This window comes from Dicentrarchus labrax, unplaced genomic scaffold (assembly GCF_905237075.1).
Source record: "Dicentrarchus labrax unplaced genomic scaffold, dlabrax2021, whole genome shotgun sequence".
In the NCBI taxonomy this organism is placed as follows: Eukaryota; Metazoa; Chordata; class Actinopteri; family Moronidae; genus Dicentrarchus; species Dicentrarchus labrax.
Window position 1 is genome coordinate 1,832,678 of NW_026136716.1, and position 18,839 is coordinate 1,851,516.

Here is an 18,839-nt window from a genome sequence, read left to right on the forward strand (position 1 = left end):
TCTTCCTCTCGTCCTCCAAACGTCTTCATGAAACAGGTTCAAGTATCCGGAGCGACCGCGAACTTTCCGTCATGGCGTCAGTTCGCCTGAGCAGCCCGGTGGAGAGTCTGTTCCCTGGTGGAGAGTCATTGTGGACTAGAGAGGGAATACTGGGAATATCTGCTTCATGGAGACGTTTGGAGGACGAGAGGAAGAAGAAAAGAGGACATAAGACGAAGAACTGGAGTTTGTTGTGAGTTAGAAGGTCAGTCAGAGGCTGAACGGCCACACAAACAAACACAAACAAACACAAACAAACAAACAGGGTCGCTAACGTCTTCACAGTTGGTGACTATAAACAAACAAACAATCGTTTAGATTCACTCGAGTTACATTAAGGTAAAAATGAGAGCTTATTGTGAGAGTTGTTGTTGTTGTTGTTGTTGTTTTTTTTGCTGTTATTGTCAGAGGAAATCAACGCCACCTGTTGATGAGCGTTCAGTGAAAGCGACAAGCGAACAGCCTCTCGAACAACAAAGACTAACATTGTGTCTGTTTCTGGATCTTTGGATATATTGATGGTTTGTTTGTTGCTCTGTCAATAATTAGACTTTATTGTGTGTTTGATGGTTGCAGGAGGACTGCTGCTGAGGCTCTGTGGGAACTATGGAAGAGTCTTCAGGTTGATTAGAAATGTAACTCAATCCTATAAATGTTTATTATTGTTGTATGATTTTTACTTTCTCTGTCAGCTGTGTTGTTAAGACTTTAATTTGTCTCACACTCGTAGATCTGCAGCGTCAGTGGAGGACATCATCTCCTCTGGTAGGATATTTTAAAGATTCACCCTACATCTAAAAGTTGATCTTTCTCTGGTTTGACAATTGTCTGACAATCTTTTAAAATGTTCATTTCTTCCAGGTTGAAGGCTGATGTCCAGAGTTACAGGAGGACTGCTGTTGACACGGTCTGCAGGAAACACACAAGAGTCTTCAAGTAAGTTCACTTTCCAGAGTTTCTGTTATTATTCACATTCCTGTCATTGTCTCACATCACTAACGGATTAAACACTAACTGTTGTGGATCTATTGACTGTATGTAAATTACACATATTGGATTGTTTTAACTCTTATATAATACATATTCATCTAAACTTTAAAAATAACTCTTTCATTTGGTTGTTTTCACAGAAATTATCTGGACCTTCAGGCTCCTGTACCCCAAATCCCATCGCTCCCATCCAGAGCCCCAGACTCTCACACACACTGTGGTATGTATCTTGATTTAATTTAATTTAATTCAATATATATATAATATAATAGTGTCTAATTTAATTTAATTTAACATAATAGTGTCTAATGTAATTTAATATAATATAATAGTGTTTAATTTAATTTAATTTGATATAATGGTGTCTAATTTAATTTAATTTTATATAATAGTGTCTAATTTAATTTAATATAATATAATAGTGTCCAATTTAATTTAATATAATCTAATTTAATTTAATATAATAGTGTCTAATTTAATTTAATATAATATAATATAACATAATATAATATAAAATAGTAGTGTTTAATTTAATATAATATAATAGTGTCTAATTTAATTTAATATAATAGTGTCTAATTTAATTTAATATAATATAACAGTGTCTAATTTAATTTAATATGATATAACATAATATAATATAAAATAGTAGTGTTTAATATAATATAATAGTGTCTAATTTAATATAATTTAATATAATATAATATAATAGTGTCTAATTTAATTTAATATGATATAATATAACATAATATAATATAAAATAGTAGTGTTTAATTTAATATAATAGTGTCTAATTTCATTTAATGATATAATATAATATAACATAATATAATATAAAATAGTAGTGTTTAATTAAATATAATATAATAGTGTCTAATTTAATATAATATAATATAATATTGTCTAATTTAATTTAATGTCATGTAATAGTGTTTAATTTAATATAACAGTGTCTAATTTAATTTAATATGATATAACATAATATAAAATAGTAGTGTTTAATTTAATATAATATAATAGTGTCTAATTTAATTAAATTTAATATAATAGTGGCTAATTTAATTTAATATTATATAGTAGTGTCTAATGTAATGTAATTTAATTTAATATAATATAATATAATCGTCTAATTTAATGTAATTAATATAGTAGTGTTTAATTTAATTTAATTTAGTTTAATTTAATTAAATGTAATTAAATTAAATATAATGTAATAGTGTTGTGTACTGGATGGTATCTTGGTACCTGTACTAACTTTTTTCTCTCTCTCTCTTTCAGTGAGCGGCTGATGAAGTTGGGAGCAGCGGACGTTTTCCACAAAGAGGACTGGGGGGAGAGGGGGTTGTTATGGTGGTGTTGCCAGTGTTATACATGTTAATATTCAATAAAATGATTTTAAAATCCATAACCGCCTGCTTTTACCTCTCTGGAAACCCGGGAGGGGACACGGCCCCCTCCTCTCCCTCTGCAGCGGGGTGAGGCTCCAGGAACCGGGCACCGAGCGAGCCTCGAACCAGACACTTCTGCATTCTGGCCGCTCCCACGCACACTGCGCCACCATGCTCCCTTCACACTAGAACATCTTCTCCGGGCGCTTTTATCTTTTTACTTTGGCCGCTGGAGCACAAAACACACTGAGCCTCATAAGAGAATCGAACACACAACCTCTGGTCTCCTGACCACTCTTCTAACCCTCAGCACTGTTTGATCTGAGACACTTTATCTATATTTCTAACACCTTTTCACTTGTTTCTTTGAACATTGGACTTCATAATCAATCAGACAATCATCTGCTTATTCACTGAGACACACAGTGTACCACTGACACTCAGTAGAGTCCACTGACACACAGTACAGTCCACTGACACACAGTAGAGTCCACTGACACTCAGTAGAGTCCACGTTAGTTGTTACTTTTCTTGACCTCTTTGAGGAGAGAACACACAAAACGTAACGTTGGATCATCCTTTAGCAGCACCTTATCTCACTGAGCTACACCTCAGGCTGCTGGTTTGCTGCTTCGTAGTTGTATTTATTGTTCACATTACTGAGGAGAAACCTTTAAAAGTCTCACACACAGGAGCTTGGATTTGAACCCTCAACCTCAGGTATCAACACCACCAGCTGCTTATCTTGCTGAGCTATTCCTGCTACAACCTGGGGGGTTATATGAGCTCTAATGGAGCTCTTTGTGTCTCAGGTGTAACATTTATGGACGTCACAGCTGTTAGTGCTTTTAAAAAAAAGAGACAGTAGTAGTAGAAATAGTTCAGTGAGATAATCTGCTGATGTTGATACTTGAGGTGGAAGGTTTGAATCTTCAAACTTTCAGGTTTCCCTTCAGCAACATGAACAATAAATACAACAATGAAGCAGTGACCTGTATTCCTCAGGTGTAGCTCAGTGAGATAAGGTGATGTTACCTGATGATCCAAGGGGAGGGGGATCAAATCCAAAATGTCTTCTGATGACACTTTTCTGTGTTTGAAGAAAAAGCAACAACAGGTTAAACTCTATTGTCCCATAAATAGCTCAGTGAGATAAGACACTGACAGGTCTGCAACCTGAACCTGGATCTGTGAGTTCGAGTCCGTGTCGGATTCTGATCTGATCGTTCCTGACTCCTGTGAGACGCTCCACAACCATTAAACACACACAGTGAACACTAGTGACACAAAGTCACTGAACTTAATAACAACATCACATAACTGACAATGTACCAGAGTTAAATATTAGAATAATTGATCATGTATCAGCAGCCAATCAGTCAGAAGGATTAGCAGTAATGAATAAGTAGGATTATTAAAATATTGTGCAGCTGCTCTGACGGACTTTCAGTCCACTGCTGAGGACGTCTGTCTTTAAATGAAAAACACAAGGGAGGATCAAACCAGCAGCCGCACATTCACAGACATCTGACAACACCACTGGACCACAGAGCCTCTCTGACAGCTTACTAACATCCTGAAACAGTTTGAGCTCACAGAGCGTTCAGCTTCAGTTCAAATTCTCTGAAACATTTCACATTTAGCTTTGTGTTCACTTCTTCCATAAAGAAGGTAACAGTTCTGCTACTGAAAATATCTCTACTGCAATCAGGACTTAAACTCCTGCAAACACTGAACCACTGACCCAACAACAAACAAAATACATTTCCAAAGATGTCTCAGTCCAGATAAAGTATAAACTTTACTTCTGTGCAAATGTTTTCTGCCAAATAGAAAAATATCCTACCAGAGGAGATGATGTCCTCCACTGACGCTGCAGATCTACGAGTGTGAGACAAATTAAAGTCTTAACATGAGAAAGTAAAAATCATACAACAACAATATACATTTATAGGATTCAGTTACATTTATAGTCAACAGTAAGACTGGAAAGACTCTTCCATAGTTCCCACAGAGCCTCAGCAGCAGTCCTCCTGCAACCATCAAACACACAATAAATCATCACTACTTTGAGTTGCATTCATTCTAGAGCTGCATGATGTGGCTGAAACATCTGATTGTGTATTTAATCTTATTGCAATTGTAAAATCTGTTGGTGTTCAGTTAGTGGGAATGGTTACATGGTCTGTAAGAACGAGCTTTGTAGCTCGGGACATCTCTGCAGAACTACTGTGATTTCTACATATATTTAAAGAACTGTGCAGCACTAATTTACAGAATCTACAGCTACCGCAATAAATGATTTAAAGGATTCAGAAAAATGATGTCTGTCTTTAAAAATCAAAGGAAAAGTTGTTTTACAGCCAGAATAACACCATTAAAATGTAACTGATGTTAGTGGATTTACAGCTGCAACTTCAGTCACTATCAGTGTTTCTGCAGGTTTTAAGATCATTATGTTTGCAATTCAAAACCTATTTCATGTCCACACTGCCAATAAAGTACTATGGATATGTTTGCTGCCCTCCAGTGGTCATAATGAGGAACTACACCCCGGTGATTAAGTTAAGTTAGACATTATAACATGACTACAATGCTACAACTTCCTGTTAACGCTTTCAAAATAAATCTATCAAACACAATCAGAAATTAACAATCAATTGTTCTGTTGTAGTAAACCATTAATCATTTTTATATCGTACTCGCAATTTTTTAATTGCACTTCAGATGTGATAATTTAACCAGTTTCTTTAGAAAAACGGACCAATTATTGTGACAACAACAACAGCAGGAAAACAACAACAACAACAACAACAACAACGGTAGCTGTTAGCTAGCAGCGACCCTGTGTTTGTTTGTTTGTTTGTTTGTTTGTGTGACTGACCTTATAACTCACAACGAACTTCTTCTTCTTGTTTTCATGAAACTTTTATTCTTGTATCCGGTCTGTTCCGGTTTCCGTCTACCTCACTTCCGGTGTGTCCTCATCGTCGTCATTAACCTGATTGAGTCACCTGATCAGTCTTTATTTACTTTATTCTTTATTTACTTTATTCTTTATTTACTTTATTCTTTATTTACTTTAGAACTTTATTGATCTCTCACATTAACTCTGATCTGTTGTTGTTGTTGTTGTTGTTGTTGTTGTTGTCCCTGTGTTTAATGTTGATGGAACAGATACTGTTTACCTGTTTACCTGTTTACAGGCCCAAAGGTGAGTTCATTTCAGTTTAATTTCAGTTAGTACAACAGATAGTTTTATTAGAAGGAAACACATAATAATAACAACAAATATAATAACAATAATAACAATAAATATAATAACAATAACAATAATAATAATAATAAAGGATACGAAAGGACAATAAAGCAGGAAATTCAGTTTATTGTTATTGCTGTTAAAGATGGATTTGATTGGTACACAGATTTATTTATATTTAAAGCAATGTGAGATTATTTGTTAGAAAAAGACGACAAAACAAATAAAGACAAAAGAATCAGAAAATAATAATTAAAACGATTTAAAAAATAATACATGAAAAGGTTTGGTTAAAAACATTTTGATTAAAGATAAAAATATAAAATAAATGATTAAATCTTTTTATTATTATTATTATAACATTTTATTTTCTCTTTCTTCTGGAAATATTCCAACTTTTTTATCTGAGACATTTTAACTTTTATTCCCAACGACGGATTAAAGAAACAAGATATCGCCCTCCAGTGGTTGACAGGAGAACTGAACACGTAGAAGGTTTTACAGTTTTTTCTTCTCAAACAGTTTCTTCCAGGCCGGCATGATGTGTTCATAAATCCTCTCTATCTGTAACACACACACACACACACACACACACACAGAAGATGTGTTAGAGGTAAACTCAACCATTAGTTGGAGATTGGATGAAGAACTGATTCTCCGTCCTCTGACCTGTGAGGATTTCTTCACTCCGTATCTGAGGAGCGTCGCCTGGTGCTCGCTGTTATGAAACAAGATATCGAACGTCACCTCTCGTCCCATCAAGTCATCGATCGCCGGCTTCACCACGCCGTGGAAGTCTCTGGCTGGGTACGCGTCGTCCAACATGTTGTTGACCTGCGACAGGCACATTCATTAAAGTCATTAGAGTTTCCCAGTACAACCATGAGATTTAATATTTAAGGTTTAAGGTTTACCTTGTACTTTCTCCCCAGCAGCTCCAGTGGATCCAGTTTGACCTCTGACCTCAGAGCTCGGCCAAAGAGCGGCAGCTTGGAGTCTGAATCTGACAAACACATCGATGCAATGTTTTAAAATTCTGCTTTGATGACAGAAAGTGTGATCGCAGCAGTGAACACAAACCTCAACCGACTCCTGTCAGTGTGTCTTCCAGTTCATATTGTCCATCAGAGGTCTTATTTTTCTTTCTCATAAATTAATTGATCTCTGAATTGAGATCACAATTGTATGGAAGCCTACTTCTGCCAATGTGAGGAGGAAACAAAAGAGAAACTTTCTTAATATTTGGACTCTTAGGGCTCGAACACAGAGGAAGTACAGCAGGTAAACCAACCTCGGCATGTCAGGTGAGCCACGTAGGGTACACCCTCCCTCTCTCCGTAGTACACCGCGAAATGAGAGAAGTATTTGTTCCTGGGATACTCCACGATGTCTCCCGGGAACAGCTGGGGCTGGGAATGTTTCTGCAGAGCCAACAGACTTTTACACTCATCACTGTTCATGGCAGTTTATGGAGGACAAAATGTTTATTAGTGTTTCCAGTCGCAGCAACAGGAAGCCGTCCTCCAACAGTACCGACACCGAGATCTGAGTTCTGTCCAACAATATGTGGTTTTTATTCAACTACAACAAAATGAGAAGCATCTTCCTCAAACTGCCCTCAGTCAGAGTCACTCATCATCACATGGTGTCACTTTCTATTAAGTATCCTTCTGTTAACAGTGAACCTAGGGTCGACTACTGCGAAGGTCTTTCGACAGCAGGGGTGTGTAGAACTTGGCAATAGGATAAATATCACCATACAGGGGTTATAGTTCGATATAGTGCGATACACTGAAGGCACACCACCACCATGTGCTTCAAATCTGCACTTTTACTTCCTTTTTTTATGAAACCACAACAGTGAGATTTGCATCCAACATCACAGGCCTCAGTTTCCAACACTGCTATCTAACATTTGGGGTTTAAGAACAAAAATATACACAGTAGGCCAAAAATAATCCTATTAAGTCTGTAGGATTGGTAAAAATGATAAAAATACAGAATACAGACGGAGGATTGTATAAAAAGTTCCCTCAACAGGAAATAATCTGCTCAAAATTCATCCAAATCTCTGGTTTTACACAAACTTCTTGTTTGGGTTCATTGTACAGTTATGAATTTAATATCTACAGAATATAACGATATAAAAGGTGGAGAACCACCAGTTCTAAAACTTATAGTGGGACATTGAAACTTAATTTATAAACATTTTATAGTATCAAAGTTTACTACAGAATAAAAACATAGAAACTAGGAGATCGCTGGAATGTAATTTAAAATAATAATAAATTTGAATTGTCTGTAATATTTTAGGAAATAATATTCTTATTAGGAATAAATCTGCTTCCTGCCTGAACTGTCGTAATGGTGCTACTGGGAGAGGCTAATATTCCCTGAGGTGGTATGTAGTGTAAAAAAATGATTAACACTGCTCTAGATCTTTAAAAATCAAATCTGAGCAATAAATGAGAATTGAGTTCTGAGGCACTTTCCTTCAGTGTCAGTCGAAGTTCAAAGACCCAGAGGAGGCGCAGGAAGTCGCTGTGCCTTTTCTTTTAAAAACACTCCTTCAACCACTCGACTGTCAGTTCAAAGCTTTAAAATGAGGTTAATCGCTGAATTTAAGTGTTCATCAACCCCAACAGTGTCCTCACTAACCCCATTATTAACATTTAGAAACCACACTGTACTCACCAGGCCCATGGGTTGAGGTATTCACTGCGGCTCTCTTCACTCGTTTGTGAAACAAACCCAACAACACACACACACACACAGCAACCCCATCTGCTTTACATACCGTCTGTCACAGTCACAGCAGACTGACCTCGCCCCCCCATCACGCTTTATCACACCTCCACTTCACAACATAATGTGTGTGTATACTTCTATTTATATGTGTGTGTATGTATGGATCTTCTATTCTGCGTTGTAGTGTGTCTTAGCTTTACAGCAGCTGTGTTTTTGTGGGTCGGGGTGTTTTTTCGGGGGACCGTGAGTCCCTCTGTCCTCGTCCCTCTACCTCTGGGTGTGTGAAGCAGGTGTTTCCTAAACAGAGAGTGAAAGAGGAAGTAGCTTCAATCCAGCTTCAGTCAGACTTCTTTTATTCGAGATGTGAAGGCACTGTGAACAACAAACCTGGCAGCCTCGCTGTCAACACGCTTACACATTCCTAGTTCTGCTCGAGGTCCGACAAACAAAATACAAAACAGTGTCAGTGAGCTTCACAGGTTTGAGTCAGGCTAGCTTTCCCCCCTGCTGCCAGTCTTAATGCTAAGCTAGGCTAACCACACGCTGACTTCCTGTCTAATTTGAAAATCTGGAGGTGCATCAGAGTCACTGCATGCTGAACACCAGCCGTCATTTATAAAAGCAAAAAGCCAGTTTGTGACGTACATCTGGTTTTTAAACACTCACATATTCCTTCATACGCTCAGCCCGACAAATTCAGTTTCCACAGATTGGATTTAAAATAAGGCGGAGACACACACACACACAGACACACACACACACACACACACACACACAGTAATAATGCCTGAATGAACTGTCTGTTGGGATCAATGCCCCCTGTATCACCTGCAGAGCTTCACAGCGTCTGAGCCCTCATCTTCTTATTGGATTACATCATTAGTGGAATAAAGACCAGATACAACATTGCTAAATGTTCACGATTTAATAAAATTAGAGTTCTTTCATGACTAAATTATTTCTGCTCTTCCCTGAATTGTTGTCGTCTGAGAGGTAAAGGCCGACCGTCTCACGTGCCGAGATTCCTCCTGAACACCGGCATCAGTTCGCTCCAGAGAGAAATCTGTGCAGTGGGGGCTCCTGTGCTTTTCTGTGGCTCGATGCAGCACAGCAACCACTGATTATCCAATATTTAACATTCTGGATTCAAGTGTTGTTTGAGTGTTACATGCAACACAATTTGAGGGCCACTGTTTTTCATTTAGTCCTCCCTACAATATTATACCTCCCCCACTGCTGTGGCCCTAACTCTCCCTTACAGCGGGGGACTGATTTAACGTCGGTGATTTCAGTTATTTTCTCTCTCGTCAACACTTTAATTGTCATTTCTCTCACAATCTTTAATGGCTACAAACACTAGAGCTATGTTCCATATGTTGTCGAGATGAAGAGGTTTGGAGCTGCACAGGAACCCCCCCACTGACAAACTGCATGAGTCCGAGATTAAACCCCCACTCAGACTTAAAGCTTGTGAGATAATGATCCATCCTGCTATTACGAAAAAGAAAAAGCAAGTCCATCCACAGTTACAAAATATAGATCATCTAGAGAGAAAAATAAACATTTCAATTCATCACATTGGCTTCATGACACACACACACACACACACACACACACACACACACACACATACAGTTAGAAAAAGTCACATTCTGACTGAGATGAGCACATGAGTCTATAGACTGCATTTACACACAAGTGTGTGCTGCATACACACACACACACACACTAATGCCCCTTGAGAAAGTCAGTGCAGCATTACAGTCATTCAGTCTGTCTAAAGGCACCTGAGATTAGCTCCAACCTCCCTGAGCTGGAGGTTCACCAGTGTATAACACACACACACACACACACACACACACAGTGTATCTAACTGTGTTCCCGTCCCTGACTCTCGCTCTCCTGAGTGTCTTTGCCCCAGCTGAGGCCGTTGGTGGGTGCGTGTTTGTCCCAGCTGTCTGTGTTGTGACCGTGTTTTCTCTGGTGGCGTTTGTAGTTGTCCCAGTGACCCGTGGTGTAGTCGCACTCGGCGCAGGCGTACGGCTTCTCGCCTGTGTGCCGCAGCATGTGCCGCTTCAGGTTCATGCTCTGGTTGCAGGAGTAGCCGCACACACCACAGTGGAACGGCTTGGCGCCCGAGTGGATGCGCTCGTGTCGCCGCAGGTTGGCCAGGTTTCCGCAGGCGTAGCTGCAGGAAGGGCACTGGTAAGGCTTCTCTCCCGTGTGTACGCGCAGGTGGCGTTTGAGGTTGTCAAGGTGCGAGGAAGTGTAGGGGCAGTGCGGGCAGCGGTGGGGTTTCTCCTCAGAGTGGGTGTGGGCGTGGCGGGCCAGGTGGTTGGGGTAGTGGGACAGGAAGGGGCAGTGAGGGCAGCGGTACAGCTTGGTGCTGCGTTGACCCCGTCGGGATCCACGAGACACGGTCGGGCTGCAGGGAGGCCCGGATCCATCTTTGGACAGCAGGTCCAACGAGCAACGACGACACACCTAAAAATACCAACAGAGTACACAGTCAGCGGTTTGATTTCTGCCCGTGACGTCTCTCTGGTCGCTGTCATCAGCAACACGTATCACTTTCATATAAATCGAAATATATTGGGAACGTGACGGTTGTGATGTCGAAGTTTATGGAGCTTCTGTATGTTCACATACAACTTATCACCATGGAAACTAAACATTGCACAACAAGGTTTTTCTCAACATCAATCATTGACATTATGAAATCATTTTTTCTGTTGATGAAACCACAGTATGCTTTAACAGGAAGAAGAAAAACAGAATCAGCGAATCAGAGTTTTAGGAAACGTACCTGCCCTCCGTCGCCCTCCCCCTCTCCCTCCCCGTCGGCCTTGTCCCCGTCCAGGTCGGCCTCCTCCAGGGTGAGGCCGCACAACCGGCAGCAAAGGGGGAAGAGGAGGACGGGGAGCGGGCCGGAGGGAGAGCCGAGGCCCCCCAGCGTCTGGAGGTAATCTGAGTCCTGGGACACTCGGAGGGTCAGGTCTGATACTACTGCATGAAGAAGATGGAGAGAGAAAAAACAATTCAAATGAATCAGTCTGATCTCTTAACTTTACTTTACTTTAACCCTGAAAAGCATTCCTGAAAGTGACACCCTGCAGTTTTTACTGCTAATAAGAAACTTATCTTACATCTTCACTTCAAACTTCCTTCTTCTACTTCTCATAAACTCATCTTTAAATATACAAAAATCCCCTCTGGTTCTTATTTCCTCTGATGGTTTGACTTCCTTACTGACAACTGGTTTGTAAACGGCAGTGTATGTCTGGATATGAATCATCTAAACTGTGAAGGATTCAGTGTAAAATGTTCCTTTAAATGTCCTGAAGCAGGTGAATTCACCAGAGGTTATCTTCAGGTCTGTAAGCACTCAACTAGAGAGAGCTTCTCTTCCTCATTTTTTAAACTCTTTCAGTTTCAACTTGTTGGTTCCTCTTTTCAGCTCAGTGCATCCAAAATTAAACATTATCCCCAGCAGGGAACAAACAGAGTTCATTATTCAACTGTAAAATCAACTGTACTCACATCAACTCCCATTGGAATATTCTTATTCATTCCTCTGCATCCATCCTTTCACTTCAATGTCATCCTACTCTTTTCTGACACTTTGAACATGATAAGCAACCTGTGTTTGTTGTGTGTGCTGTCTGCCCAGAACTACCTGCAACCAGTATGAACGTCATTGTTTCTGGGTAACAAGATTGTGAAAATAAACAGTTACTATTGACAGAATATGACCTTTGAATTTCAATGTCTTAAACCTGCATTGGTTCCAACAGCCAGCAGGGGGCAGCTCTACTGGCTGCAAATCAATCTGAAAGTATTGAGTAACAGAGTCTCACTTAATTAATGAGCTCAGTAAACAGTTTCCTGATGAGTTTCTGGTCTCAGTTTCTAGTTTCAGTCTTCTTCCATACAGCATGATGTTCATTTAGTAACTGATGGTCCCATTTAGAGTAAAACAGACCATAAAGCAGGGTATGCTTTAGGGCGGGGCTACCTTGTGATTGACAGCTCATTCTCAGTGAGTCTGTCCAGCTCAACGCACCAAACTCAGATCAAAGTGTCAAACAGTGCTGATCTATTTATCTGGAATATGAGATTGTGTGTGACCAGGCGAGGCGAGGTTACCTTCTTCAGTTTCAGCATTTGATTTTTTCCGTCTCCCTCGTCTCTTCTCCTTCTCCCTCCTCTGCGGTCTCTCCTGCGTGTGCATGCGCTGGTGTCTCCGCAGGTTGCCGAGGGAGCTGCAGGCGTAGCTGCACTGGTGGCAGCGGTATGGTTTCTCCCCGGTGTGGGTGCGGGTGTGGCGCTGCAGATTGACGAGCTGGGCCGAGGCGTACGGGCAGACGGGGCAGCGGTACGGCTTCTGGCCGTCGTGGGTCCTCATGTGGCGCTTCAGATGGTTGGAGTAGCGCGAGGTGAATGGGCAGAGCGAGCAGGAGTACAGTTTAGAAGGGAGGTCACCGGCTCCGCCCACCTTACCTACGCTCCTCCTCTTCCTGTCGGAGTCACCACTGATGGATCTGTCAGCCAAGTTTGACCCCTCCAGCTCAGGGGAGTCGATCAAGGCTTCATGCTGGAGGCCTTCTTCACAGGTCAGACAGTAAAGCTCCGCCCCCAGGTCCAGGCCTGGAACAAAATAAAAACACCTCAGTGACATTAATCTCTAACCCAGTGGTTTTACTCAAGAGGGTTCCAGGGTGTCCCCAGCAGAAAGGGGAATCATTTATTTTCACTATAATTCTATAAATAACTCAAATAAAGAATGTAATATATTTTGGTTGAAGGTTTAAGTCACTTCCTGTAAACACATCTAAAAGCAGAAACCCTACCAGATGGGGGAACCTATCAAATATATTATAAAATGGGGGTCTGTGGTCTACTGTAATTTGCCTCAGTTATTTTAATTTGATTGCCTTTAACGGATAGGGATTGCTGAAGAGGGACAGGAAAGGGGGGAGAGAGGGGACGACACACAGTGAAGGGCCACAGGTCGGAGTCGAAGCCACAGCAGCTGCAGCAAGAACTCAGCCTCGGTACACGGGCCCCAGCTCCACCAGGAGAGCGATCCAGGCCCCCCAATTTGTGTCAGTTTAGCGATCCTTGAAAAAGTTTGAAAACCACTGCTCTGACTCACCAGTGAGCCACTCGTTGTTGGTACACTGTTCAAGCCCAAAGAACTTTACATCTTTTAAAGACTGTATTTTGATAACGTGAGATGGTGAAAAACAAAGTCCAACAGTTACCGAGATCTAATCCTGCCCCCAGAGGCATGTCTCCCAGAAGTTGACCACATCCTTTACAGGACAGGAAAGCTGGGAAGGTGGAGTCTGTTGGCACTGAAGGGTCGTCCTCAACGCTCAGAGAGAAGACCGTCATACCTGCAGAAGAACACAAGTAAAAACTCCTTTAACAAATGGAGACAAAAAACGCTCTGTTGAGTGGAGAAAATTCAGAACCCTAATATTATAAATTATAAGAGACATCAAACCATGAGGGTATTTGGAAAATGTATTCTGACATGCGTTCAGTATTTCCTCCCTAATGAAAACGGTGTTCACATAATTCAATAAAGTAAACAGAAGAGAAAATATGTTTGTCTGAGGAGTAAAGGAATCTATTAGTCATTATGTGTCAGGTTGAAGACAACCAGAGAGTCAGCACTTTAAAGTCATTTACTAACGTACAAGCCAATGTGTGTGTGTGTGTGTGTGTGTGTGTGTGTGTGTGTGTGTGTGTGGGTGTAAGTGTGAGTCTGAGTGTGAGAAAGAGAGACTTACCGGACTCTCTATCCAGCCCCATGATCTCGGAGTCTCCAAACTCCAGCTCTCCACTCAGCAGGAAGTCGCTCTCCAGAACCAGGCAGCCCGGCTCACACACCTCTGCCCCGTCCTCCGACTCCACTGAACAAGAACACAAAATTCTCATGATTACTTCAAGTCAAAATACACTTTACCTAAGCATTTCCTAACCTTTACACAACTCATTTTCCTGATAAGAACAGGGAGCTTAGTACACGTCATGTATTACAGAGCACAGAAATGTTTTAATCAAAGCAAAAATACACATTTTCTAAATATTTCTTGGCCTACTTTTGAAGTTTTGAGTAAAACAAACATGCATTTCAAATGACAACAAATTAAGAAAGCTTCAAAAGTTGTATTTTAGCATATAGAACTGAGTGGTGTGTAGAAAGAGTTTTGAGAAGGAAAAGAAACAGGACAGAAAGCAGAGCGATAATCAAGATTTGTGCTCAGAAAACATAAAAAAGAAGAAGATGGACAAGAGGCGGAGAGGAAGCGAGAGCGTAAAGTGAGGAGAAGACGGAGGCAGACATGCAAAGGAAATGACTGGGGCTGAGATAACTGCAGAGGAGGAAGGAGGAGGGTGAGGAATGAGGCTGAGTCAGGAAAAGGAAGAGGAGTGAAAGAAGGGACAGCACTGACGATCAGAGTCAATACAACACAGCAGTGATCCGGCTTACATCCAGTGTTTGCTGGTTGGTGGCTCTCACCAAGAAAGTTCTAGCTTTTAGGGATTAATCAGTTTGGAAATGAATGCCCAAAGCTTGAGGCTGCACACTAAAAGTAATTCTTTTTCCTAATAGTTTGGATTAGAGCAGTTTTGTTGTTGTGTGTCTCAGCTGCAATGACACTTCGCTTCCCAGCACAAAATATACAGTGAAAAAGGTCTGTTCACACTCATATCAACAATATACCAGCAGCACATACAACAGCTTCAAAGGTCTGTTGCTTCATACAATGCTTTCAGGTTACATTTTTAAAGTAACCCTGTCAACCACACAAAGTATGTTCACATACACAAGTAACCAGGTCACAGAGAAGAAGTGTGAAAACTGGACGTATTCAGAAGTATCGAACCTCCTTGGTGTTACTTTACGTTGTAGTCAGACTACTTTAAATAAAAGGTTGCAATGACCTTTCCTTTTATTCCACAGCGATGCGTTCGCAGTCTGATGTCTTTGTCATGCACACAACCAAAGTTGCCATTTAGAAGCCTTGTTAGACGTATACATGATAAGAAAGTTATTAGGTTCCTCCAACCCCATACCCTGATTACTGAAGCTGGGATTCTCATATACATGACATTTAAAGGTCCAGTGTGTGACATTTAGAAATGGAACATAACGTTTATAGTTTCATTCGTGTAAAACCAGCTGAAAATATGAATCCTTGTGTTTTTGTTACCTTAGAATGAGACGTTTTTATCCACACAGCGGAGTCCGCCATGTTTCTACAGTTTCTCCTGAACGCTTGGAACCAAAAGGGGGCGTGAGGGGTATTCAATTGGTTGCAACCTGAAACCACACCGCTGGATGCCACTAAATCCTACACACTGGACCTTTAAGAAAACTGTCTTACTGGGGAAAGCTGACTGACGCCTGGTTAGAACCAGTCGATGCTGAATTCTGAAAACTGAAAACGGTACTTGTTTTACAGCGAGGATGCAATTCCTCCAGACGTTGTGTTGGCAGCATGTTTGCCACTAAATGCCACAGGCCTACCAGCACGGAAGAACGACGACACGTGGAAGACGACCGCAAGTGCGTTTCAGCGACAGCTCCGACACAACTCGTTAAAATGTGAGAGTGGTGTAGTCTGACATCGACTGGCGAAACAATAAACTTAAACAGGACCAACAGGAAGCATAAAGAGTATGTTGAGTAGTTGTTTCTTTTATTTATTTATTACTTGAAGGCTGCATACCACTGTTGTTGTTTGTAATGTTCAAATGTTTTAAATAGGATTTATGCTTTTGTTTTTTACCGTGGTATCAAATTAGGTATCAAGACATCCCTCGTAAACACACAGGTGATTTATGGGAAGGGCAGAGCACAGACAACATGAAATAACTAACAGAGGTAAGAGAGACAGAGGGGAGGAGAGGGTGCACGTGTAAGAAGGAAGGGAATGAGAGAAAAGTCAAACAGGAAGAAAGGAAAGAGGGTGAGGGGGGGGGGAAAGGTCAGGTACGGGTCTGCGAAGAGGAAGTGGAGACAGGAAACAGAGAGGAGGAAGAGAGGAAGAGTCCAACTGAGCCAGAACATTCAGGATGAGATAACAAACACAAACACATCTACGTAAAGGACAACATGTCTCCAACAGTCTTCCTCTCTGGTAGACAATGAGGAAGGGACCGATCCTGCAATGTCAATATGTCAGACCAGTTAGGCAACGTTTCAGCTCGCTCTTCACTGGGCTCAACTTTAAAGCTTTAAATAAAAAGAGGAACACTCAAATGAGTTTTTAATGGACAAACAACAACAAAGACCCACTTCCTTAACCTGTGACAGTGATCTTAAGGTGAGTTTAGAGAAAGGCAGCTCATTCTCCAGCAGCTGCGGACTCAAACATCTGGAGGAGAGCACGTAAACTGACTCAAACAGCTGGAAGAGAGCAGGTAAACTGACTCAAACAGCTGGAAGAGAGCAGGTAAACTGACTCAAACAGCTGGAAGAGAGCACGTAAACTGACTCAAACATCTGGAAGAGAGCACGTAAACTGACTCAAACAGCTGGAAGAGAGCACGTAAACTGACTCAAACATCTGGAAGAGAGCACGTAAACTGACTCAAACAGCTGGAAGAGAGCACGTAAACTGACTCAAACAGCTGGAAGAGAGCACGTAAACTGACTCAAACATCTGGAAGAGAGCACGTAAACTGACTCAAACAGCTGGAAGAGAGCACGTAAACTGACTCAAACATCTGGAAGAGAGCACGTAAACTGACTCAAACAGCTGGAAGAGAGCAGGTAAACTGACTCAAACATCTGGAAGAGAGCACGTAAACGGACTCAAACATCTGGAAGAGAGCACGTAAACGACTCAAACAGCTGGAAGAGAGCAGGTAAACGGACTCAAACAGCTGGAAGAGAGCACGTAAACTGACTCAAACAGCTGGAAGAGAGCACGTAAACTGACTCAAACAGCTGGAAGAGAGCACGTAAACTGACTCAAACATCTGGAAGAGAGCACGTAAACTGACTCAAACAGCTGGAAGAGAGCACGTAAACTGACTCAAACAGCTGGAAGAGAGCACGTAAACTGACTCAAACATCTGGAAGAGAGCAGGTAAACTCACCTTTCACCGGCTGGGGGTTGGATTGTTTTCTCCGCGGCATCTTCGCCTCTCGTCGTCCCCGGGGTCCTGCTCTGGTCGTGGGCCCGACACCACACACACACACACACAGTGCACTCAGGGTCTGTCGGTCCGTCCGTCAGCCAGCCAGGCAGCCAGCTAACTGCATGTCATCATCATCACCTCCTTCCTCTTCCTCTTCCTCCAACGGACACGAACAGCGGCGGTGTCATCGCTCGCAGCTGCTGCTCGAACCGGAGACACCGATTAAAAAACAGCGTTACACCTGTTTTAAGACCACTACATAGAAAACTGCGTGTATTTCCAGCTGCAGCAGGATGTTAGATAACATTAAAGTTGACACCGAGTCATTCTTTGTTATTGTTCCGCAGTAAATAGACGAAGCCATCTTGTTAGCCTCCTAGCTAGCTGGTGAACTTTAGAAATTAAGCCGTTTAAACTACAAACAATGAATAAAAACTACATTTTTACGCGTCACTTCGCTCATAAACTTACCTGTAATAAAGTCCCCAGATACACTGTCGTCGACAAAATACCGCCAACTGTTTCTAAAAGAGTCTTTTGTTGCCGACCGGACGCCGCTAGTGACAGAGGTACGCCGGGTCCGGGCTCCGGGTGACGTCAGTGACGGGCGCAGAGGATTGTGGGACGTGTAGTCCTCACCATGGACAGTGTGGCTCCACAGAATCTGACAGGAAGCTCTCAGTTCTGTTTGATTCATTACTTTAATTACCTTTAGTCTCCCTGGTATATCTGTGATTATAGATATTATAGATTATAGATAGAAAGTTTAAAAAAATGTAACTTTATTTTTTACATGACTTAACTTAGAATAACAATATACTATACATAATATAATATAATATAATATGAAATAAAAACATACATTTAATACTATCCATGTTGTATCTCACCTATGGTGTATTCATATTTTTACTAGTTTATAATATTCTGTATATAATACATGTAATCCCAACCAGAGAGAAATGTTTTTTTTGTTTGGTTAGTTAGTTATAATATAAATCTACACATATTAATTGTGACATTTAAAAAAATAATACTATAGAATAAAATAAAATAATATATATATATAATATAAAGATCATTAAAATGTAGTAATAGTACAAAAAACATAAAAAATACAATCCTATATATCTATAATATAGAAGTCATAGTAGTGTCAGAGGATCTTCATGGCTCAAAAATTAAAGCACACAAGGATTGAAGTACATAAATGCAAATAAAAACTCCATTTAAGTGTCAACAAAACAGTTGTA

The 18,839-nt window shown here is 40.9% G+C and overlaps 2 protein-coding genes and 1 long non-coding RNA gene across 4 annotated transcripts; all 3 read right to left on the reverse strand.

The window, feature by feature from the left end:
* Positions 1-667: 667 nt before the first annotated feature.
* On the reverse strand, positions 668-5,372 carry LOC127378837 (uncharacterized). Of its 2 annotated transcripts, none has more exons than XR_007888189.1 (5): positions 5,302-5,372; positions 4,264-4,298; positions 2,452-2,646; positions 2,285-2,355; positions 668-948 (listed from the first exon to the last, which is right to left on the reverse strand). It is a non-coding gene; the product is annotated as an uncharacterized LOC127378837 (long non-coding RNA). The 2 variants fall into 2 exon arrangements; XR_007888188.1 differs by lacking the exon at positions 5,302-5,372 and adding an exon at positions 4,383-4,500.
* A 410-nt stretch (positions 5,373-5,782) lies between these two features.
* plaat1l (phospholipase A and acyltransferase 1-like) lies at positions 5,783-8,623 on the reverse strand. Its single transcript, XM_051427930.1, has 5 exons — positions 8,371-8,623; positions 6,968-7,097; positions 6,591-6,679; positions 6,346-6,510; positions 5,783-6,240 (listed from the first exon to the last, which is right to left on the reverse strand). Exons 1-5 carry the CDS (start codon positions 8,377-8,379, stop codon positions 6,175-6,177), a joined length of 459 nt encoding a protein of 152 aa, XP_051283890.1. The 5' UTR covers positions 8,380-8,623; the 3' UTR covers positions 5,783-6,174.
* A 137-nt stretch (positions 8,624-8,760) lies between these two features.
* On the reverse strand, positions 8,761-18,210 carry LOC127378707 (zinc finger protein 513). The gene is made up of 7 exons (XM_051427861.1): positions 18,058-18,210; positions 17,545-17,786; positions 14,223-14,345; positions 13,689-13,823; positions 12,571-13,071; positions 11,231-11,430; positions 8,761-10,908 (listed from the first exon to the last, which is right to left on the reverse strand). Exons 2-7 carry the CDS (start codon positions 17,582-17,584, stop codon positions 10,294-10,296), a joined length of 1,614 nt encoding a protein of 537 aa, XP_051283821.1. The 5' UTR covers positions 17,585-17,786; positions 18,058-18,210; the 3' UTR covers positions 8,761-10,293.
* Positions 18,211-18,839: the final 629 nt, after the last annotated feature.